Source organism: Diospyros lotus, chromosome 13, assembly GCF_014633365.1.
Source record: "Diospyros lotus cultivar Yz01 chromosome 13, ASM1463336v1, whole genome shotgun sequence".
Lineage (NCBI taxonomy): Eukaryota > Viridiplantae > Streptophyta > Magnoliopsida > Ericales > Ebenaceae > Diospyros > Diospyros lotus.
Window position 1 is genome coordinate 27662399 of NC_068350.1, and position 25324 is coordinate 27687722.

A 25324-nucleotide genomic window follows, 5' to 3' on the forward strand; every position below is an offset into this window, starting at 1 on the left:
TTTTAACAAAAAATTAAGAAAAAGAGTGAGGAATAATTAATATATTATTATATAAAAATAAAATTAATTATGATAAAAATAAAAAAAGTGGGTCAACCCAAGAAATTGGGTCAGCCCAAAAGCCCACAGCAAAGTGTCATCTATGGCCTATATAATTTTTTTCCGTACGTTGGAGGGGTCTTATGCAATACTCAAATTAGATAAATTTGATATTTACAAAACTCCTAAGATCCACAAAAAAGATAGATATTATTTTTAGTAAAAAATATATATATATTATTTATTAAAAATCATAATTATGATAAGGTATTAGAATATTGGGATAAACGTCATTTATTAAAAATCTTAAACTAAGATAGAATTATTTCAAAAAAAAAATACATCTCTAATATTTGTAAAAACTCTATTCTATAGTTTTTAACATTTTTAATGTCTAATTTAAATATTAAAATATTTACATAAAAATCTCCTCGTCGCCTCCATAAAATTTGAAAGTTGACGTTTGCAATTGAATAAGGTTTGTTTGATTGGGGATAGAGCTGAAGTTGACGATAAAAGTAAAACAACATTAAAAACATTAAGATGTCATTTACTATAATAGCTTACATTACATGGCTTTTTTATTTAAAGGTACAGTGACTTATTTAGTTATTTTGTAAGAGCAATGACTTATTGGTCGTTTTTAAAAAGTATAATAACTAATTTAATTCTCAAGTCAAAGTATAATGAGCTATTTAATACTATCCTAAAATATTTTTGTCCCATTTAAGAATAAATTAAGAATAAAAGTAATGCTGATTGTTCCATTTGTCCAAGAGAATAGAGAAAATGAATGAAATAAAATATATATATATATATATACACACACACAATAAATATAAACTACATTTATTTAGATTCAAAAATATTATTTAGGCATTTAATTTTGATATCTTTATATAAATATATTATATATTCATATTGATATGAGATAGAAGTACAATAAAAGTGTCACAATTGAATATTTAAATAATATTTTTGAAATAGAAATATAGAGAAAATGAATGAATAAAAGTTAAAGTTTTGCCATGAGAAATTTCAATTGTAATAAAGTAATTAAAGCTAATTTCATTAACAGAAAATGACTACGTTTACCCAATTTTGTTCCATTTATTCTCCCCAACTTGGGAGAGGCTTTTGAAGACAATAAATAAAAATGGAAACTGGAATACAGGGGGAAGGTGAACACAGTATTTATGGAAGGTCTTATTTTTATTATTATTATTATTGTTTTATTTTTTATTTTTCTTATTGAAGTTCACAAGTATAGTTTAATAAAGTCATCATGTGTTTGTAACATTGACATTAAAGTGGGTGCGGACGTCTCCAGAATATAGGCTTATTAGATGAAGTCACATAATTGACATAAGAAGAAACTCCAGTTAATTAAAAAAAATAAGACAAGCCTGCCTGAATTGGATCAATATAATTGGTGGAGAAAGAAAGGCAACAAATCCCTGAATTTACCTTTACCGAAACCTTTTTCATCAAAAGAACTAGTTTTTATTTTTTTTAATTTAATTTAATTTAAGTTAAACAGGGAAAAGGATAAATTAATTTATGTGCTTGAAAGAAAGAAGCAAAACTATAACACCAGCAGTAACAAGGAGTAACAACTATTAACTCAAAAAACAGTATTACTGGTTACCCATAAGGTGTGCGCATATTCCAATGTAAGATTTCCCCATATCCCCAGTTCACTCGTATTTCTATCACGCTAACTAAATCTCCACTACGGAGCTAAAAAAGGAGACGGATTATTCAACATAAAAGCAAAAACAAAAGAACATGATTCCCATTTTTACTTTTACTACTAGTGATGATCACCCCCGTAGGCTGTGGTAGTAGTAGTAGTAGTTAGTATTATGATTATGATGATGATGATGATGATGATGATGATGCAGCTATCAACTATCTTTATCTAATTAAGAGTACGGTACGGTATTGGTATGGTTGGCATGTAAATTCCTCTGCCCTGTAAAGATGATGAGAAGGATGATGATCATGGTGATGGTGATGGTGATCGTGATGGTGAAGATACATTGATCAACAAGTATTCTAAAACTCGTTCAAAAGAGGCTCTTTCCCTCCTCTCAGAACAACAGCTACCTCTGTATTTTTGAGTCCCTCATCTCATCATTCATATATTAAATTCATTTCTCTCACTTTCTCATTCATATGACCAGAGTGATTGTACATCTGGCGTCGAATACAGCCCTCCTACGTGCGGTGGCCTCATCGTCGTTGCTGGGTTCCCGATCCCATCCCCTGTAACCCGCCCATCCAACTCCTTCCTGTCAATCAAATTCCAACACAAGCACCATCAGTTAACGGCACGACTCTCAACCAATTAATTCATCACAACAGGCAGAAGATTCCAGATTCAGATGCGCGGAACCTAAACAAATTGATCCAAGCATCCAATAGCACTACTAGCATTTCATCATACTGATAATATATATATATAACACGCAAAAACATCAAAAGCAACTGCAATCGTGAAGATCCAAAACCATAACCAAAAACAATGAAGAGATATATGCTCTTGTGCCTATATATGACAAAATTTATCAACTTCAACAGGTGCACTTTCACATAATAAAGGATAAGCAAGGCAAGTTCAGGATATAAAAGGCGAGCATATTCCAAATCGCAAAACACGCATATGTAACTTTCTTCTTCCGGTACAAATAAGCATTGCATCCATTCAACAATTGCATACACCATGTCGCACACATTTTCAATCACTTTCAGGAGTAAGCATTAGCAACATGCATATAAATTCAGATATTTGTCGATTTATGCAGATAACAAAAATGCATAAACCCAAAGATTAGCACACGTTTGACCCAAATAGGTGAATTTAAAATCCCACGTGGCCCAAGAATTTCTCTCTTTCCTTTTCTTCCACATTTTGCTTGAGGGGAAAAATTAAGTACAAGAATTAGTAGCTAAAACTGAAATTTTGTAAGACAAAAATGAAATCAAATTGGCCCAATGTTCCTAAAAATGAGTTTTGAGATGATCAATTTGGAGAGTAGCATATTATTCTTCCTTTATTGTCTAACTGTAAGCAGAATATTGTTCAGACTTTCAAAAACTAACACTGCTGTCCATAGTACAATCCTATCATAACCAACCATATCAGACAGATATGGATTACCATCCATGAAAGCATGTACTGTTTGTATGATTGTTGGAGGACTTCATATTTCAACACAATGATTTAGAAATAAAACATGGAAACACAAACATGTGGGTTCCGACATGGTCAGAGTACCATATCCATAACAAATATTGCTTTGGGGGCATGAAAAATGTCTTCTAAGAGTTTGCATTAATGGTACTTCAGTAACAAGAATGTAGTCATAAGTCCAACAAACTCATCTGATCACTCCACTTGAATGACTGTAAAAAAGATATACGAAAAAAGAAAGATAATAAAAAAACCATTTTATTTACCATTATAGGAAGCCTACCATAAGATGTGTATTTCATCTAAAGAGATGAAGTTGGAATGGCCATTTGTTCATGCATATAAACAACAATATATCCAGCCGTTATCCCACTATGTGGGGTTGGCTACATGAATTCTAAACTTCTATGTGGGTTACTCCGCCAAGGGATATTATCCACTGCCGGTCCCAACAAAATACTACAGTGTCTTCTTTCATCATGGAAGTTAAGGTTGAAAGTAAAAGTAAAGATAATGAGCAACTAAAATTAGAAAGTAATATAAAACAACATATAACTCTTTCGAAAAAAAAATATATCATTCAAGCCTTAAACCAATTAAGTGGGTCAGTTACATGGATTCTAGCTCTGATGATGATTACACAGGTTGTCAGCTATTTACTGAAGCCTCTTCTATCCAAATTTAGGATCAACTGTGATAAGAAGTAATACCATCAGTACCATATCTATCAAGGGGATTGCTTTCTCGTACAAATAAGTAACTATAAAAGAAACTAATTCCCTTTGCTCTCACATGGATCATTAGATAAAATACATTGATGAACCATAAAATCAAAAGTTCATACCAAACTACACTAGACATGTAAAAACTTATACCAACTATCCATATATCAGAGTTTATCCAAAATAAACACAACAGGGATGTCACTGTTTTACAAGTATGTTCTCAGAATTCAGTTCCGTTTGTCAGATCTGCAATCTGACGGAGGTTCTTCCATAGTTGAGGAAGAACAGAGAATTGGCGGGAGAGAAAGAACACGTGAAAATGAGAGAGAGAGAGAGAGAAATGGGAGAACTGGGGGGAAAAGACCAGTGAAATAATACTAACATGATCCCCATCCTCTAGTGATCTTATTTATAGGAGAATTATATTCTAGAGAATTCCCCCCAACTCTCGGTTAGTTATGACCCGAGTGGCCATGTGTGCTTGGGCTGTAATTACCCATCTACCACTCCTAATTACAATCATATCCCGCTCCCTAATTACGGTAGAGCCCTCGGGCTGTGACAACTCCCCTCCCCATGAATTATTTCTTGTCCCCAAGAAATCAAAGGAGTCTGGCCACCTTGGGATATTGCTGGAGAAGATCTGGTAGATACTTCCAAGTTGTGTGGTCAAGATGTAAGTGTCACATTCCAGGGGCATTTTTGGTTTTCTGTTTGTCACATGGCCAAGGGTAACTAGGTAATTATGTTCCTATAGTCTGTTAGGATACTTTCTCTTTTGTTTTTTCCCTTTGTTGTCCTGTAGCTTAGGTGGTTACATTTTGTTTTTTCCTTTATTGTCTTGTAGCTTAGACAGTTGCTGATTGAGAGGCTATATATTAAGCCTCTGCTGTAGGGAGAAGGAGAAATCTATAAGTCTGTTAGGATAATCTCTCTTTTGTTTTTTCCCTTTGTTGTCCCGTAGCTTAGGTGGTTACATTTTGTCTTTTCCTTTATTGTCTTGTAGCTTAGACAGTTGCTGATTGAGAGGCTATATATTAAGCCTCTGCTGTAAGGAGAAGGAGAAATGAATAGATGAATGTTCTCTAATTTCTCCCTTATGTTCTTCCTCTCTCTCTCTCTCTCTCATACTCCTTGCTGTTCTCTCCCTCCCAACGGATCTCTCCCCCAAATTCTCCTCTTAATATTCCCGATTTTCCTTTCATACCCTAGCTCATCTCTCAGGATGTGACAGTAAGTGTGTCCACTGTATCAAAACTTGTGTGAGGGGCACGGTATCCTTGTAAATCACTCTTTTATCCAGCACTCCTTGGGGTTCCACTTCCACAATTTTATCTTCCACCAATTCAGGGACCACCTTGCTAACTCCTTCAGCAGTTCCTACTGCTTTCTTCAAGAGTGATACATGGAACACTGGGTGCAACCCTACATCTTCAGGAAGTTGTACCCGATAGGCCACTGGCCCTATCTTGGCAATGATTCTGAGGGGTCCATGGTACTTAGGACTGATTTTAGATGTAGGGCCATTACAAAAGAGATGCTGTTGGAACCTTTTTACCTTCAAGTAGACTTCTTCCCCTACCTCAAAAGTCCTCTCTGAGCGATGTCTATCAGCCATATGATTCATCCTCTGTTGTGCCATAGTAAGCTCCTCCTTTATTATTTGCAGCGCCTCCTGCCTTGCCTGCAAGTACTGATCAGTTGAAGTTTCAGCTGGTGTGTAATGCATGACGGCCAGGATCATAGGGAGTGGGTAACCAAAGAGTGCTTCAAAGGGAGTTCTCTTATGGGTTGTGTGGTAATTGGTGTTGTACCCACCATTGGGCTAGTGCCATACACCTACTCCAACTCCTCGATTTTGTAAAACATAAGCACCTTAGGTATGTCCCTAAGTACTGATTTATCTGCTCTGTTTGTCCATTAGTCTATGGGTGATAGGCTGATGACAACCACAGCCCTATCCCCAGCCCTTGGAACAAGGTCTTCCAAAACTGACAGGTGAATATCTTGTCCTTATCAGAGACCACGGCCCTTGGCAGCCCATGTAGCTTAAACACCGAATCCATCAGTTTCCTTGCCATTTCTGTAGTAGTGAATGGGTGTGCCAAAGTGATGAAGTGACTGAATTTTGTCATTCTGTCCGCTACCACTAAGATAGAGTCAAATCCCTCGGATTTGGGCAGTCCTTCAACAAAATCCATAGAAATTTGTTCCCAAGCTTGGGAAGGTATCTCCAAAGGTTGTAGGAGACCCGGATAGGGTATTTGTTCATGTTTGCACTGTTGACAAAGGTTGCACTAGAACACATATTTGGTCACATCCCTTTTAAGCCTTGGCCAATAAAAAACTTGTCTTATCTGATGATATGTCACATTAAGCCTAGAATGCCCTCCAATAGGGGAGTCATGCAAGGATTGTAGAATACGTGTCCTGAGTTGTTCATCCTCCCCAATGACCACCCCGCCTTGATATCTTAGCAATCCCCCCCTTGAAAGTATATCCTAAATCCTCTTGAGAATACACTGCCACCCTGGTTAGTATTTCCTTTATCCATGTAGTCCCCTCATAATTGGTTGTGATGCCTTGCACCCAATCAGGAACCACGGCTGATATAGCATGGCAGCTAGCTGTGTTCTCCCTCCTTGACAGTGCGTCTGCCACCAAATTTTCCTTCCCCTTTCTATATTGAATGCTGTAGTCAAACCCCATCAGCTTGGTAATTCCCTTCCATTGCAACTGGTTATGGGCTCTCTGTTGAGAGAGGAACTTCAAACTCTCATTGGTTTGTCCTAATGATGAACTGCCTTCCTTCCAAATAGTACCTCCATTTTTTTATGGCCATCAACACAGCTAACAACTCTTTGTCATAAAAAATCAGACCTAGATGCCTTGGGGCTAGGGCTTGGCTCATATAAGTCACAGGTCTGCCCTCTTGCATTAAAACAACCCCTATCCCTGTATCACAGGCATTTGCCTCAAGGATAAATTCCTTGGAAAAGTTAGGTAAAGCCAAAATTGGGGCTTGAGTCATAGCTCTCTTAAGTGCCTCAAACACCTTCTCAACCTTAGCTTCCCAATGGAAGCTATTCTTCTTCAACAGGTCGGTGAAAGCCTTGCTTATCACTCCATACCCCTTGATAAATCTTTGGTAGTAACCATTAAGCCCTAGGAACCCCCTCAACTCCTTACGTGTTTTGAGTGTGGACCATTGCTCCATAGTTGCAACCTTCTGAGGGTCAGGAATCACTCCTTGCCCCGTGATAATGTGGCCAAGATATTTCACCCTAGTTTTTGCAAAAGTACACTTAGACCTTTTCACATAAAGTTGATGGGTTTTGAGAATCTCAAAGGCCTTTTTAAGGTGAATCAAACGTTGGTCTAAGTTAGGGCTACAAACTAAGATATCGTCAAAGAATACCAACACAAATTTTCAAGGTAGGGGTAAAAATGTGATTCATTAAGGCAGAACCAAGAACTTACAATGTCCTTGGTGGGTCTAGAAAGCTATTTTAGGGCAATCATTTGGGTTCATCCTAATTTGATGATACCCCGAGGTAAGGTTTAATTTAGAAAAAATAGAGGCTCTAGTGAGTTCATCGAGAAGGTCCTCAATAATAGAGATTGGAAATTTGTTTTCGATGGTTATGGAGTTTAGTTGTTGGTAATCCATAAAATCTCCATGATCCATCTTTTTTCTTAACTAGGAGGACTAGTGAAGCAAATGGGCTTTGGCTTGGTTGGATTGGATTAGTGATTTGTTCAACATGTCCATCAATTTTTCAATCTCAGCCTTTTGGATAGGGGAGTATCGATAGTCTTTTAGGTTTACCGGTTCACTGTTGGGCTTAAGTTGAATGGAATGATCAAGGAACCGATGTGGGGGAAGGGTTGTGGGATTGGTAAAGATTTCCTCAAACTCCATCAACAATTTATGAATTGGTTCATAGGAGTGTACCTGTGAGGTGGTTGATATCATGGCTCGAGGTAGGGGTTGACATCCTTTCCCTTGCCGGATTTCTTTTTGGTCCTCCTTCAAATCTCTTTCTATCTCCATGGCATATAAGGAGTGTAATTGCCCAAGTGAGGTTCCCCCTTACTCTAGCAACTTCTGTAGTTTCTTCGCTGACATTGCTTTGTATTCCCCTTTCTTCGGATAGCCCCTAAGAATGACCTTATGTCCCCCCATCTCAAAGGTGACTTCTAGAGTGTTAAACTCTAATACTAGGGGGCTCACTGTCCTCATTCAATCCACCCCTAGCATGATATGGCAACCTCCCAATCTGAGAATTCTAAAATCAGCTAAAAACTCCTGTCCATTCATCACCCATTGAAATCCCTAGCCTCCCAATCTGAGAATTCTCAAATCGACTAAAAAATCCTATCCATTCATCACCCATTGAAATCCCTTGCATTTGAATTGATTCACCCATCTTACTCCCATTAGCAATCAAAATAGACAGGGGAGGAGTCTCATGCAATTCACATTGCAGGGCAGTCACTATTTCTTCATCTAAGAAACTATAGGTGCTTCCATTGTCAATGAATACTACCAACCTCCTTTTTCTCACCATTCCTCTGACCTTCAATACCTTGCCCGAAGCACAGCCTTACAAGGCATGCATGGAAATCTCCCCTCCTTCTCCCCCTTCTTCAATTTCCTCTTCTTCCTCTTCTCCTTGGCCCTCCATAGTTAACAACATCCTCTTACACTAATATCCCGGGCCAAATTTTTCACCACAACAGAAACAGAGCCCCATTTGCCTCTTCAGATCCAAGGTCAAGGCCTTAAATAGAAGTGGGGTTGATTGGTTCCTTCCCATTGGTCCACTCCTCTGCCATGGCTAGTTACCTCCCCAACTCATTCCATTGTAAGAAGTCTCCTCCCAATTTCCCTTAGGGGATAACCTATGCTTCTTAGCAAACATTGTCAGGGCCATCCCATGGAGGCAGGCTTGCAATTTGATGTGACGAATGCTTTCTTGCATGGGGATTTAGAGGAAGAAGTATTTATGGAACCACCACCCGGTTTTGACAGGTTTTTCAGGTAGGGTATGAAAACTAAAGAAAGCTCTTTATGGGCTTAAACAGTCACTGCGAGCATGGTTTGATAAATTCTCTATAGCTATGAGGCAAATGGGCTATTTTCGAAATAAAGGTGATCATACTATTTTCTATAAGCACTCAAGTGGAGGAAGGGTGACAATACTTTTGGTCTATGTTGATGACATTATAGTCACCAGAAATGACTTTGAAGAACAAACACAGCTTAAAGAAAACCTATCCTAAGCATTTGAGATCAAGGACCTTGGGGTCTTGAAGTATTTTTTGGGAATTGTTTGACTGACAATTCCAATTGTTAGCCAGTGGACAAAGGGAGATACTAAAGATTGGTTAGAAGATTGATTTATTTCTCATACCAAACCAAATATTGCTTTTGCAGTAAGCTTGGTCAGTCAGTTCATGCATAGTCTTACGAAAGAACATATGTAAGCTGTGAGAAAAATTTTGTGCTATTTAAAGACTACTCTTAGTAAAAGGATCTTGTTTAAATCGGGGACTGAATTAGATGTTACCGAATACATTAATGCAGATTATGGAGGGTCCTTGATTGATAGACGCTCCACAACTAGTTATTGTGTGTTTCTTGAGAGAAATCTAGTGTCATGGAGAAGCAAGAAGCAGGAAGTAGTAGCTAGATTTAGTGTTGGGGCTGAGTTTCAAGCACTAGCACTCAATCTATGTGAATTGTTATGGCTGAAGATCATTTTGGAAGACTTAAGAATTTCTAGCCATGGGCCGCTCAAATTATGTTGTGATAATAAGTCAGCCATAAGTATAGAACATAACTCTGTCTAGCACAATCGAACTAAACATGTGGAGATAGATAGACATTTTATTAAAGAGAAGCTCGATATTGAATTAATTTGCATTCCCCATGTGCCCTCAGAACAGTAGGTAGTTGACCTTTTAACAAAGGGGTTGCCTTACTAAACGGTTTGAAGACTTGGTATGCAAGCTAGGAATGGTTGGTATCCATTCACCAGCTTGAGGGGGAGTGATGAATTCTGTGGATTCCCATGTAGTCAAAGTATCATATTTTGGCCACACAGTTTGGAGTTAATTATCTTGATCATCTTGGCTAATTGGCGACAATTCTCCTTTTGGAGATTTCCTATTCCCGTTTAGGAAGTTTCCTAATTGTATATAGTCAATTCTTTCTTATTCTATTTTAGCTAATTGTACAAGATTAGTTCTTTCCTTAATTTTTTTGTACTCTTTCCTATGTTGTAAAATCCACATCTCTATAAGAGGACAAGTAATGCTCTTTAGATGAATCAAGAAAATAAAACAAGAGGTTCCGTTTTCAACAGTTCAACAGTCATCCAAGAATGGACCAATACAATGTCCATTGGTAATGCCCAACTCATTGTTGTAGTCTTGGGTAGCCTTTAACACAAGATGTGAAGACATTTGTTTTAGATTAGTTTCTGTACTTAGTTTTTTTTCTTGTTGATAAATCTATTAGCATTTTTTCCTAATGTAATAGGTGTTTGTTAGTTTGTTTTAAAGCTGATCGGATGGGGTTTATTTCGGTCAGGGTGGACAGTTGGTTGTAACTGTCCTGCCCGCCTCTATGATCTATAAATAGGGGCTGGGAGGGGCTTGGAAATAGCATGAAAAACATTGAATTGTCTTTAGAGAGTTGAGCAAGAACTTGCTAGGCCGGGAGGAGGGTTGATTTGTATTTTCTCTTGGGGTGTTCTTCTCTGTTTAGTCTAGGGTTTTAGACTGAGGGAAAAAGAGGTATTTCCTAGTGCATATAATCGCTGTAAGGATTCAAGATAGTGGAGTTTTTCATGGGCCCAAGGCAGTCTGGATGTAGGTCTCACTTATGAGACCGAACCAAGATAAAATCGTGTGTCTCTTGTGTGGATTGTTGTGTTATGTTCCTGTTTTCTTGTGCTTTTTGTCGAGTGTTGTGTATCTTGTTATTTGGGGTATAATCAGTGAGTTCTTGGAGGGATAGTTTGTTGTGTGTGTGGCGGTCTTTAGAACAACAATTTGGTATCAGAGCACCGGGTATCAGCTCCAGCAATCCTATCAAGATTTTTCCAAGATTCTCAAGAAACCAAAGCCATCTTTGGTAGGCAATTATGGCACCCTCATCGGCTACTTGATATGATGTGGAGAAGTTTGACGGCAGCAATGACTTTGGTCTCTGGCGGATCAAAATGGAAGCACTGATGTGCAGTCTTGGATTGGAGAAGGCAATCGAACAAGAGGTAACTACCGAGGGAAGCTTTGAAGGTAAGAATCCTAAAACCATATCTTTAGAGGATAAGGAAATCAATAAGAAAGTATACAGCATGCTTATCTTGAGTCTTGGAGACAAAGTTCTCCGAGAAGTATCAAAATTAAAATCAGCCGCTGAAATATGGATGAAACTGGAGTCTCTTTACTTAAAGAAGACTTTATCCAGTAGGTTGTATTTGAAGGCCAAATTCTTCACATATAAGATGCAAGAAAATCAAAAACTTCAAGAGCATCTAGATGAATTCAATAAGCTATGTCTTGACTTAGAGAATATAGGAGTAAACTATGAGGATGAAGATAAAGCCCTAGTTCTTCTTTATTCATTGCCTAAGTCTTATGAAAACTTTGTAGATATTCTACAACACAGCAGGGACAAGCTATCTTTAGAAGATGTAATAGGAGCCCTAAAAAATGGATGTAAAATCCACCCCTAGTGATGCCCTAACTGTAAAGTCTAGGAGTACCAAAAAGGACTCAAAAGGGAAAAAGGGAAAGTCTAGATCAAAGTCTAGGAATGGTAAGGGCCCTATTAAATGTTATTACTGCCAGGTGGAGGGGCGTATCAAGAGATACTGCCCTAAAAGAAAGAAAGACATGGCTGAAAAGAAATCACCCGATGGTGAAGCTAACCTAGTTGATCTTGGTTATGATAGTTCGAAGGCCTTGACTGTCACAGAAATGGCTAGTAATAATAGTTGGGTGATGGATTTAGGCTGTTCATACCACATGACCCCTAGGAAGCATTGGCTGCAAAATTATAGAGAAATAAATGGGGGTAAGGTCTTGCTAGGCAATGACCATGAGTGTAGTGTTGTTGGAGTGGGTGATGTGAGGCTTAAAATGTATGATGGCACCTATAGGACCCTCACAATAGTTAGGCATGTGCCCGATCTCAAGAGGAACATGGTTTCCCTTGGAGAATTGGCAAGAAATGGCCTAAAGTTCAAAGGAGAAGGTGAAGACATAATAGTGACAAAGGGGACACTTATCTGCATGAAGGCTAGACTGCAGAATGGCATTTATATCTTGCAAGCCTCTACCTTATGTTGTGAGGCTGCAACAGTGAGTAGTAAATCCCAAGATTTGGCAAAGTTGTGGCATCTAAGGATGTCACACATAAGTGAACAAGGGCTCAAGGAGTTAGCCAAGCAAGGGATTCTAGAAAATAGCCAAGTCTCAGTTTTGTCCAAATATGAGTCTTGCATTTATGGAAAGGCAGCAAAACTTAGGTTTAATAAGACTGCCATTCACTCATCTAAGTCTATCTTGGATTACATTCACTCGGATTTGTGGGGTCCAGCCCATACCCCAACCCATGGAGGCTCTAAATATTTCCTTTCTATCATAGATGACTATTCTAGAATGTTGTGGGTTTATGTGCTAAAAACTAAAGATCAAACTTATGGGACCTTTAGAAATTGGAAGACAATGGTAGAAGCTCAAATGGGCAAGAAAATTAAAGCCATTAGGACAGATAATGGGCTGGAATTCTGCAATAAGGAATTCAGTGAAATGTGCAATGAAAATGGCATAATTAGGCACTTAACAGTGCCTTGAAATCCCCAACAAAATGGGGTGGCTGAGAGAATGAACCGGGCCCTTTTAGAAAGGGTAAGATGCATATTGTTTCATGCACATTTGCCAAAAATCTTCTGGGGTGAAGCAGTATCCACTGCAGCCCATATTCTCAGCAGGACCCCTTCTAAAGCCATAAATTTACAAACCCCTTATGAGAAATGGACTAGCCATAAGCCTAGTCTTGCCCACCTTAGGGTATTTGGGTGCTTAGCCTATGCTCATATGAAGCAAGGCAAGCTTGAACCTAGGGCTAAGAAATGTCTCTTTATAGGTTACCCAACCGGAGTGAAGGGGTATAAGCTATGGAAACTTGAACAAGAAGGACCTAGGACCATAATCACAAGGGATGTAACATTTTATGAGTCAACTACCATAAGCCTAAGCAAAAATGAAACCCAAAAGGATCTAGGTGAAAAGAAGGACTCAATGAAGGTAGACATTCATGGAATAGAGTCTAAAATAAATGAAATAGAGCCTAAACCAGACTTAGATCAAAATGATCAGTTTCAAGATGAAGAGCAGAATGCTGAAACATCTCAATATGAGGAAGAAGAGACTGACAGTGATGCTGATTCTAGCATTGGAGATCTGCCAAACCCTGATAGGTATGGTGTGGCTAGGGATAGGCAGCCTAGAGTCCATAGGCTACCTCTAAGGTTTGGCTACTTAGATTTAGTAGCCTATGCTCTAAATAGTGCCTCCGAAATTTCTGAAGAAGAGCCTCAATCCTATGACCAAGCTATAGCATCCAATGATTCCCAAAAATGGATAGAAGCCATGAAATCAGAAATATCTTCCCTTAAGAAAAACCAAACCTAGGAATTGGTAGAGAAACCTAAAGGGAAAAGAATTGTAAGCTATAAATGGCTGTACAAAATAAAAAAAGGGGCTGATGAAAATTCTAAGCCTAGATTCAAAGCTAGACTAGTTGCTAGAGGGTTTACTCAAGTCCAAGGGGTCAATTATAATGAAGTTTTCTCCCCAGTTGTAAGGCATACATCAATAAGGGTTCTGCTGGCCATCACTGCTCAATTAGACTTGAAATTAGAGAAGATGGATGTTACTACAGCTTTCCTTCATGGAGAGTTGGAGAAGAAGATATATATGAACCAACCTAGAGGTTTTGAAGTCAAGGATAAGGTGGAGAAAGTTTGTTTGCTCAAAAAGTCTCACTATGGACTAAAACAATCTCCTAGAGGCAATGGTATCACCGGTTTGATACTGTTATGATAGGCCAAGGATATTCAAGATGCTCCTATGACTGTTGTGTGTATCTTATGCACATTTCACCTAGCATTTCTATATATTTACTACTATATGTGGATGACATGCTTATTGCAAGTCAATCCTTTAGAGAAATTCAGCAACTTAAGCAGAAATTAAAAGCTGAATTTGAAATGAAGGAGCTAGGTGAGGCTAGAAAAATTATAGGGATGGAAATCTCTAGGGAGAGATAGCATAGAAAAATATTCTTATCTCAAAAATCCTATATAGAAAAGCTGTTATCTAGGTTTGGTATGGCTGTTTCAAAACCAGTGAGTGTGCCATTTGCACCTCATTTTAAGCTATCTTCAAAGCAATCCCCTAAAGATGAGGTGGAGAGAATTCCATACTCAAGTGCTGTTGGCAGCCTGATGTATGGAATGGTGTGTACCCAACTTGATCTAGCTCATGCAATGAGTGTAGTCAGCCGCTTCATGGCAAACCCAGGTAGACCCCATTGGATGACTGTAAAATGGATGCTTAGATATCTAAGGGGAACTAACAAGAATGTATTGTCTTATGGTGGAGCTAAGATAGGAGAAAAACCTAGCATTCTAGGCTTCTCAGATGCAGATTATGCTGCTGATCTTGATAAGCGTAGACCCATAACTTGTTATGTGTTTAAGTTGTGGAATTCCTCTATTAGTTGGAAGTCTAGTCTCCAACATGTGGTAGCTTTATCTACTACCGAGGCTGAATATATAGCAATTGCTGATGCAATTAAAGAGGCTATGTGGCTTAGAGGGATAGTGGGAGAGCTTCTAGGTTTAGAGGTTAAAGTCTCTTTGATGTGTGATAGTCAAAGTGTTATACATTTATCAAAGAATAAAGCTCATCATGAGAGGACAAAACACATAGACATTCGGTATCATTTTATTAGGAATATCATTGAAAATAAACTTGTTGATCTAATCAAAGTTGCAGGTGAAAATAATGTTGCAGATATATTTACTAAAGTTGTTCCAGTTTTAAAACTTCAGCAACATGTCAAGCTACTGAATATTATTCCAGATCAGAATTGAAGGTGGAGCAGGGGTGCAAGGAGCTAAAGTGTAGTGAATCTAATTCAAATGGGTGGAGAATTGTGAAGACATTTGTTTTAGATTAGTTTCTGTACTTAGTTTTTTTTTCTTGTTGATAAATCTGTTAGCGTTTTTCCCTAATGTAATAGGTGTTTGTTACTTTGTCTTAAAGCTGACCCGATGGGGTTTATTTCGGTCAGGGTGGGCAGTTGGTTGTAACTGTCCTGCCCGCCTCTATGATCTATAAATAGGGGCTAGGAGGGGCTCGAAAATAGCATGAAAAACATTGAGTTGTCTTTAGAGAGTTGAGCGAGAACTTGCTAGGCCGAGAGGAGAGTTGATTTGTATTTTCTCTTGGGGTGTTCTTCTCTATTTAGTCTAGGGTTTTAGACTGAGGGAAAGAGAGGTATTTCCTAGTGCATGTAATCGCTGTAAGGATTCAAGATAGTGGAGTTTTTCATGGGCCCAAGACAGTCTGGATGTAGGTCTCACTTATGAGACTGAACTAAGATAAAATCGTGTCTCTTGTGTGGATTGTTGCTGTGTTGTGTTCCTGTTTTCTTGTGCTTTCTGTCGAGTGTTGTGTATCTGGTTATTTGGGGTATAATCAGTGAGTTCTTGGAGGGATAGTTTGCTGTGTGTGTGGCGGTCTTTAGAACAACACAAGACACTCAAATTCAATGGTAAAAAACAAAAATCTCATTCTTCTATCTATAAGGGGTTAATGGCAGTGCTAGAAATGCCGAGTATGGCGTGCTTGATGAGATCATAATATTGGTGGTTTAGAGAATTGCTAGTAGTCGGTTAATGTCACGACCCCAATGGCATATTAGTAATAGTAGATTACATGTATTGTTAGATGTCGTACTTTATTGCTTTCCTGGGTTGTACCTTTATCTAGAAAACCTATAAATAGGCTATAACCTAGAGAAATAGGAATATTGTTGAATGATAATTGAATGTTGTTTCTCTCTCAACTTCTCTGATTTCTCTCACGATTCCCTTTGATTCTCTCCCTATCCTTGTTCTATCTGAATCCTCCTCCATTTGTGTTTGTTTCCCCCTTCATTTTTGTCCTAATTCTCCCTCAGATTCTTCAAATTTCCCATCTAAACCCTAAGTCATGACATTTGGTATCAAAGTCGATCAATCCTCGACTATGATTTTGGTGAAGACAATTCTTGTTCGAAATTGAAAGGCGAAGCGGTCAGGCTGGCAAAATTTCGATGACGTCTCGTAACTGTAATAGAGCCGATTAAATCACAAGAGACTATCGAACAGTCCTTGGGCCTAGACTTCTCCTACTCATTGATTTCCTACGTTTGTAAGTTGTTAATTTTTGTCGCCTATCAAATTTTGCCACTAATCTAGCGGAGCAAAGCTGACAAATTGAAGCAATCTCCAGTGATCCAGGCGAGCTATCAAGAAGGAAGCTACAACAATTCCACAAAGGCGAACTAGGTTTATCGAATTAAGGTTTCGGTGAATTTAGGTTGCTGACATTAGGAGGTGGTTTCAGTTAAGCTAATTCTGTAGGCAAAGCAAAATTAAATCGATTATCAAGAGGCTATTTCGGAGGCAAATTTTCAAAGGAACTGATCTGTGGAGATGGAGTACAAATTCGTGACAAAATTCGTTAAATTTGATCAAATGATGGACAACTTACTAGATATGATGTCACGGGTCTTTCAGGTTAGAATGCCAGTGGATTTTTATTCAAGATTCACTGCAGAACAGATCCAGCAGGAGCTGGAATCCATCCTAGGACCTCTGATTTACAAGAAGTGGATGAACTACCTGCAAAGGATAGGATTGGAAACGAGAGTTGCAACAAAGAATTCAATAACCTAACACAAGAAGACTCTGTAATGGATTATAAGGTCAAATTCATTAATGGTTTAATGATGCATTGAAGCCTTCTGTGAAAATGATGTGTCCTGCCCCAGTAGAATAAGTAGTTGAGAAGGCGAGGCTGCAAGAATTGGCACTGGAAGCCATTTATAGAAAGCATGGGCTGCTGCCTAAAAATTATCTTAGGAGCATCTAACAGATTGAAGGAACTTCTAAGGTTTGCAAATCAAGTAAAGCAGGAATTTGAGGAAAAATCAGAGTTGGACTGGCCAGTTGTAACTATAAACACCAGCAGCTAAGAGATTGGACAAGGATATCAATGAGGATCACAGTTTATATTTGTAGGAAGCTGATGAAGTAGCATTGGAGGATTAGAATGGCAACGAAGATAACTTCTATGCTGCTGATGAGAGACAGGCATGCAACGAGGACAGCATTTTTTATCTTGAACAATATGACACTCTTGCTACTATTCAAATGGTGTATACCAGTTACGGGTGCTAGCTCTAGCAGAAAAGGAGCAATTGAAACTGACTAAACATGAGAACAACCATATGGTCCGGAAGACGATGGAAAAGCAGGTTGCTCCATATGGTTCAGGAGTTTTGACACTGGAAAAAGGAGCTTTGACATGAAGATCCTTGAGGTCTACAGTTTATGTCTGCAAGGAAAGCAAAAGCAAAGGAACGTATGAGCGAAGAGGAATAGGCCTAGAAGGAGAAAGAAAGAAGAATCAATCAGACGGTGGAGTGTAGGGCCAATAGCTGTGAGTTCTTGGGGACTAACTCTCTCCCCCAAGGGCATATTAATAATAGAAGATTACATGTATTGTTAGGTGTTGTACTTTACAGCTTTGTTGGTTTGTACCTTTACCTAGAAAGCCTATAAATAGACTGTAACCTAGAGAATTAAGGATATTGTTGAATGATAATTGAATGTTGTTTCTCTCTCAACTTCTCTGATTTCTCACCCAACTCTCTCTAATTCTATCCCTATCTTTGTTCTGTCTAATTCCCCATATCCCTTGGACGTTAGCATTAAAGGTTATGACCTCTACAAAGTAAGGCAACCAAACATTATATAGATGAACCACAACATTATACAAATAAGATTTTAGCAACCAAGCATTATATATAGATGAAACACAACGTTATACAAATAAGATTCTCTCTCCATTACCACTCTCTCTCTAGTGATTCCCTAAATATCTTGCTTCTTGTTTTAGCAATCCCTGTATGCTTGATGCCTACCATGTTCCCAGCTCACAACTACAAATAATTTTAGATTAATATTATCATTTAGTAAATTTTTATTAGCGGAAAATCATGTGCTTAAATCATGAAAACTTTGCAAAAAGAAAAAAAATAAGGGTAAGGGTAAATTCTGTTCAAAAACATAATTCCCTCAATCCTTGTTAAGCTTCAGGCACTAGGAACTCCCTTCCAAAGTATTTTTATTAATACTTTATTACCTTCTATAAAAAGCAATTAGAAGTTTAGAATTTTATATAGTTCATATAGGTCTTAGTTACACAAAGTTTAGTATGTTTCCTGTTTACTTGCATTAAATTTTGTGTCAGAATTTCAAAGAACATGACAAGTTATTATTTAGAAGTTAATATCATTAGTATATTTCCAAATCATGAACAAAATTATTGTATTAGAATGCTGGACAATTTATATGATGTCATGATAATTATGGTATCCTTTTCAAGGTCTGTATAGTCAATTTAACAGCACAAGGAAATTTTTGGTAATTTATAAACTATTTAGCTGAAATCAACAAATCCATGTCAAGCAAGCTAACAAACACTACAAGAAGGAATATGCTACTTCTGAAAAAAATATCACAGTTTTTTTTTTTTCCCCTTCAGTAGAGAATTGTCTTGTCCCCATAATCCACATTGCAGATTCTAGCAAATAGCATGGGTGCAAATGTAGACTCACGCCATACCTACCCATACCATGAATTGGAGCCACCCATACTTAGAAATTTACAGATTCAAACAGGCACAGTATTAAGCGGTTCACTTACTTGGACCAAGAATTGGCTGGAGAAAATTCAAATGGATGGTTAGTTGCAGATGAGTTGGGACTCCCATAAATCATTTCATTCTGAGATGTTTCCTCCTGTGGATTAAATGAGAAATGGGCTTCTCCTGGATGGGGTCCAAAAAAAGATTTTGGTAACCACGGATCACCAGCAGAACCAGGAACAGGAGCAAAGGTTCCAGCATTTTGGCAATTTCCCAGAAAAACCTTCTGAGGAGAATGAGTGCCAGAAAGAAGTTGATCATCTTTTGTGAAAAGTGATGCCATAGTCTTTTGAGACGAAGGATGCGCCATATCATCCTTGTTTAATGCATTTAGTTCTGGAGGTAACACCCAACTAGCTGGGCCACTCACCAAACCTAGACCATCTTGACCAAGAGGAGAAGCACTCCATAAATTCCATGACCCTTTCTCATTTCCAGTATTTGTATCATCCATTGGCAAACTCTGCATATCCTGGGCTTTAGGTGTATTTGGGAATCTAGTAGAATTCAAATGCCTTTCATCAAAGACACGCATCCGTGACACTGGAGACTCAATTGGTGATGGCTTGTTCACGTCAGCAGCAGAAACATTCTTTAAAGGACATGGGTTTCTCAATTCCGTGTCTGTTGCAAATCCAGCGCTGCCAAGGTCTAACTGAAAGTTATCCAGTGACTCAGAAACAGGCCCAAGCAAAGATACTGGGTCAGGAACATAGCATGGGTCTTCAAAAATTTCAGACTCTTCTGGTAAAAAGTCACGAGGTACTTCTCCAATGCGAGGAAATATGGCTTCAGATGTCAATGGAGGAACCATACTACTACTTGTTGACACATAAGAAAATGTGGGTAAAGTAAATGGTGATGGCAATCCAAAATTAATGGGATTATCATACAATGGTGCTGAAGATGGGTGACTAGTAATAGCAGGGCTTTGAACTTCTGGCTGGGACTTTCCATTTGGTCTGCTTATGACATTTGAGTTAGTGGTGGGAGGAACACCTGATGTACGAGTAAATAATTGTTGCCAAGATTTTTTAGGAGCCGTTGTTGGCTGTGGTTCAATAGGCACCTGCAGCAAACATCCAAACACAAAGAAGAATGCTTAAAGTGCTGTACATAAACAAGCCACGATATAATGTAGTCTATCAGCCCATAGATCCTGGAATGCGAAGAGAGTATCATCTCAAACTCAGGCAGTAGCAAAATATAGGTTACCCAGAGTGCTAAATCTTGGGTTTTTAAATTCAAAATAGCCAAATATACGACTGCATGTTGCCAATGTAAAAGACTTAGATTCCTACCATTATATTCGTAATTGCACATATTTCAGAAAAATATACATGCCATCCATTATATAATCTCTGATTTAAAAAAAAAAAAAAATCAATCAATTTAATCATTTCCATACCTATTTAAGATAACTGACGCACACATGCAATACGTGATTAATTAAAAAATATATATAAACAGTGTTGTGCAGCAAGATAACTTACCGGGCGGTTGATGATCTTATCATCCCCATTCATATTTGATTTTCCAGGCTGAGATAACTCTCTCCTATTAGCAGTATGGACATGATCCACAGAAACATTAGATTTGTTTTCTCTTGAAAAGGGAGCAGCATTAGTAACACCCTTCCCAAAAAAACTACCTCCAGTAAATGCTTTAGAAGAAGACAAAAAGGTTCCCCTCATACGATCCAGGTATCGTGTTCCTGGATTTCCCCGGCTATGATTGCTTGCACTAACACCCTTGACCCCAGTAGCCATTTCTGTGCTGTAGTTCTTGGCATTTTCAACGCCAGGCTTATGATGCTCTCGTCGATCAGTATCACTCTTCCTGTCAAACTCCCATTTCCGCTCGGTTTCTTTGCTCGATCTTTTTTCCACTTCCTCTGCATCTGAGTTGCTTTTACTAGATGCCTTATCTTTTTCCTTCCTTTTTTCTTGGCGCTTTTTCTCTGATTCTTTCTTACTGTCTTTTTCCCTGGCAGCTGTAAAATCCCTGCCATGATCTTTTTCAGCTTCCATCTTCTCATCCCTCAGTCTCCTGCGTTCCTCCACCAGTCTTGCTACCTCCTCCCTCTGCTTTCTCTCCTCCTCTTCTAATAGCTCCCTCTCCAGCCTAGCCTGCCTCTTTTCTTCAGCTTTTCTGCGAGCTTTCTCCCCTTTACTCTCATGAAAATTTTCCCCAATTTCTCCTCGTTTACTTGACATTCCATTGTTATCTGCATCTGATGAAGCACCGTCTCTAGAACCAATCTTTGTTATTTTTCTCCAAAGCCATCCAATGCTCAAGAAAAAAGCTGTCAATACCTTGCAGGCAAAAATAACAACTCCTGAGTAAGACTTCTCTTCCATACAATTGTTGTCATTACTAAAAAACACTCCTCCATTCTTCCGCCAATGACTAGACTTCCCGGCAAAAGAACCCCCGACCCAATTACCATTCTCCAACCAATCCTGACCACATATCCAGCCATTGTCAGACCACACCTTTGCATTCAACATCTTCCCACCTTTACCAACCAAGTCCTTCAAGACCCCAGAATTTGAGAGCCCCAATCCAGGGGGGACAGGGAGGTCCAGAACGGGTCTCTTTGAAACATGCCCACAATAGGAACACATAAACCGTCCCCCACCAGGGTTCTGATCGCGATATGGAGTCAGACAGTTCCTACACTTCCTTGTGGCTGTCTTCCGAAGTTTCTGCATTTCAATTGCCTCAAATCTCTTCCTCTCTCTAAGCCGGGCGTTCCTCCGCACTCGCCAAGCCGACAGGCGCGGCATCAAAACCTCGTACCAGAACAGGGTGACCAACAACACAGCCAGACATGCCAACCTAGGCGATGTGATTTCGAACCGGAAAGCGGGAGGCAACAGTTGAGACAAGGCCCACAGGCCAATCAGTGGAATCACTAGCCATGGAAGCATGGTAGCAACCCGTCGAGACCACTTCTGAATTACACACAGTATACACATTATCCTCTAAGCCACACCTACTTCTCTCGTATGGAAACGGATCGAATTGTACAAGCCCTAAAAACCAAATCGAAAATTACAGCTACGAAATCTGATAAAGTAACGGAAAAGCCCTAAATCCTACACTCTTCCCCCAACCGAATTCCAAGAGAAGACAACCCTCCAAACCCTAACGAGGACTAATTCCCAATCGAAATTGATCAGAAAAAGCGAGCTTGAACAGAAAGATTGACCAGTAGCAGTTGTAGAGCCGCTGCCGTTGCAAGGAGGTGGACGAAGACGGAGCGAAAAAACAATCGAATGGGTATGAGAGGACTTACAAGAAATTGAACGTCCATGGACCGCAATATCACAGATTCGGGGGGCCGATTCTTGGCGGAATCCGCTGGGAGACGCTGGCGGCTGCCGGCGAGGAAGCAGAGGCGACGAGGGCGACGGTGATTTTGACGATGACGATGAGGATTCGATGAGAGAGAAATATGCTGCAATGTAAGAAAGATAAGAGAGAGAGAGAGGAAACCATCAAGACGGAAGGAAAAGGAGGAAATGTTGAGATTACTTTTATATATAAATAAATAAATATAAATAAATGGCCCCACCTTGAACCCATAGCCACAGCGCTGCTGGCTCTGGGCCGCCTTCCCAAACTGAACCGCTAGGGCCGGCCAGCCCATGCCGCAAGGCTAAGGTTGCAAATAGATTAGTCCGCAACCCTCTTTAAAGACGATGTCATTTTTAGTTTTTATTTTATTTTGAAAAATTAGAATGAAAATAGTAAAACTCCGTCTTCCTCCCGCATCCAACTTGAGCTTCTTCTTGGAAGCTGTGCCTACACTACGCTAGTCATGCAAGAGTTTGATATGTTTTTGCTACATCTTTATAAGTTTTGCAAGAGCTTATGCCCTTGAGGCAAGCATCAAGGTCTCGCGGCAAAGGGCTTTCCAATAAGGGTCTCATAGCAATGGCCCTCACAGTAGAAAGGGGCTTTCGGCAAAATACTCGTGACGATCTAGATTCGTGGCCATGCACCTCATGCGTGGTTATCCTTGCAACGCCATGGGCCTCGTGACAAGGAACTTCCTCTAGGAGAGATCAAGAGTCACATTCAACATGCACCACGTGTTAGTATCAGGAATCCTGGAGAATTGCACCCTATAAATACTCAGCTACATGAAACTGGAAGGGGCTTTCGAATTCAATAAAATTTTGATACATTAACTATATTTTTACTACTTTTGTGAACAATTATCTAAATCTAGTACTGATTTAGGCATCAAAGGTTCATCTCAGGCGAGGATTCTCGTGAGCTTTCTAACTCACTTTTGAGTGTCAATAGGGTCGTATCCATGAAACGAAATTCTTGTAGCGAAGGTCTTAAGGCAAAGGTGTTTGAGGCAAGATCCTTGTGGTGAGACAGATCCTTGCGGCGAAATCCTTATGACGAGAGGCTTAAGGCATAGGTACTTATGGCAAGATTCTTGTGGCGAGACAAATCTTTGCGGCGAAATCTTTACGGCGAGAGGCTTAAGGCAAAAGTACTTAAGGCAAGATCCTTATGGCGAGACAGATCCTTGCAATGAGAGTCTTAATTCGAAGGTGCTTGAGGCAAGATCCTTATGGCGAGACAGATCCTTATAACGAGATAGATCCTTGTGGAAAGGTCCTTGAGGCAAACATCCTTATGGCGAGCATCCTTATAGCAAACTCCCTTGCGACAACATTACTTACATCAACCTTATTTCCCCCAACACCGAGCTCAAGTAGGTCCCATATCATAAAATTTAATTATTATATTTTTTGCAATAACAATTTGGCGTCATCTATGGGAATCGAAACTAAAAGCCAATCTTAGAACAAGATGCCGAGAGGGACAGATCAGTCGATTTGGTGAACCTGCCTAACTCTACCCGAATGAGCGCTCGTATCAGAACAGGAACCACAAGAGACCCCATCCAGGTGCACCCTACAATACCTAGACTTTTGGAAGATCACTTAGATAATGAGGTACACTCGAGAAACATTCCTACGCTTGAAGGCAATCAAACTATCAAACTTGGGGGGTATGGAACATTCGGAACAGGGAGATGTAGTAGGATTAAAGAGACATACGACGAGGCGAGGAAGGCAAGCCCCGCCTGTAGTGCCCGCAAATCAGGTGCAACACTCACTCTGACAGTTTTCAATCCCAAAGAGAAACCTCATGGCGACTTTAGTACCTCTGGACCCTTCTAGGATAGCTCCACCCACAATCCCACTCTCAGATTATGAATAGTTGCAGAAAAATTTTGAGGAGCTAAAACACCATAATGATGAGCTCATGATGAATAATGAGAAGAGTATAAGAAGACTACATGGAATCATTGCCTTGTTACATGAAATAATGCCTGACATCCACATCCCTCGCATAGGATAAATAGACACCGTGGGAGAACACCGGAGATCCTAAGACTACCCTTCAAGGACCACCCGACAGGGGATAAGGATCGGAACTCCAAGGCCAGACAACCAAGTTCCAGAAATGGCAGACCCGAGAGGGGAATGTGATGGACGGGCAGGAAAGGTCCCATATATGAGGAGATTGCAAAAAGCACCTATTCAAGAGCTCTTCACGTCCCATCTCCTTGCAAAAACGAAATAGAAAAAGAAACACTCAAGGCGTCTGACATCAAAAGTCTCATAGAAGAAGTGCTGGAGCAAAAGCAAGTTATGATGGTACCAAGGGAAGTGCCCACGAAGGGGTTTCCTCTGTCTGAAGAACTCCAAAGGTAACCAGTGCAACTAGGGTTCAAACTGCCGCAGCTTTCGGTGTACTTGGGAAAGGAGGACCCCGAGAAGCACCTGCAACACTTCGTCGTAGTGGTTATGTTACATGGGTGGAATGACGTCACTAGGTGCAGGGCTTTCCCACTTTCCCTATTAAGATAGGCTCAGTAGTGGTTCACTGAATTACTAGCAAGACATACCTGGTCATTCGAACAGTTGAAGAAAGAATTCCTAGAGGAGTTCTCCGCCTACATCCCAAAGAAAAAGAGTGTTATGTATTTGATGAGCATGCAGTAGAGGCCTAATGAATCCTTGAAGCAATATATCGAGTGGTTCAGAGTCACAACGCAGGAAGTAACGGATCTCCCGATCAGGTTAGCAGCATCAGCCCTGCTTAACAAAACTACATACACCCCACTCAGAAGATCCCTAGCCTTTTTCGAGCCAGACTCGATGACCGAATTGTTTGCCCAAACAGAACAATTCATCATCTAAATGAAAATTCTAGAAGCATGAGAAGGTAAAAGAAGAGGAAGACCAAATAATGCTGGGTCAAA

General features: G+C 39.5%; 1 protein-coding gene across 2 annotated transcripts; it reads right to left on the reverse strand.

Annotated features, from left to right (window-relative positions):
• Positions 1–1955: 1955 nt before the first annotated feature.
• Positions 1956–22544, reverse strand: LOC127788572 (uncharacterized). 2 transcript variants are annotated; one of them, XM_052317027.1, is made up of 4 exons: positions 22325–22544; positions 20517–22061; positions 19023–20092; positions 1956–2333 (listed from the first exon to the last, which is right to left on the reverse strand). In XM_052317027.1, exons 2-4 carry the CDS (start codon positions 22002–22004, stop codon positions 2210–2212), a joined length of 2682 nt encoding a protein of 893 aa, XP_052172987.1. In that variant the 5' UTR covers positions 22005–22061; positions 22325–22544; the 3' UTR covers positions 1956–2209. The 2 variants fall into 2 exon arrangements, with proteins under 2 accessions (XP_052172987.1, XP_052172986.1); XM_052317026.1 differs by having other exon boundaries at positions 20517–22544.
• Positions 22545–25324: the final 2780 nt, after the last annotated feature.

Excerpts from the sequence above, each read along its gene's own strand:
- LOC127788572 (XM_052317027.1), bottom strand. The coding sequence starts at position 22,004 with ATGTGTATACTGTGTGTAATTCAGAAGTGGTCTCGACGGGTTGCTACC. Across the intron at positions 20,093-20,516 it reads ATAAGATCATCAACCGCCCG|GTGCCTATTGAACCACAGCC; the intron begins GTAAGTTATCTT and ends TGTTTGCTGCAG. Across the intron at positions 2,334-19,022 it reads CCAGCCAATTCTTGGTCCAA|GAAGGAGTTGGATGGGCGGG; the intron begins GTAAGTGAACCG and ends TTTGATTGACAG.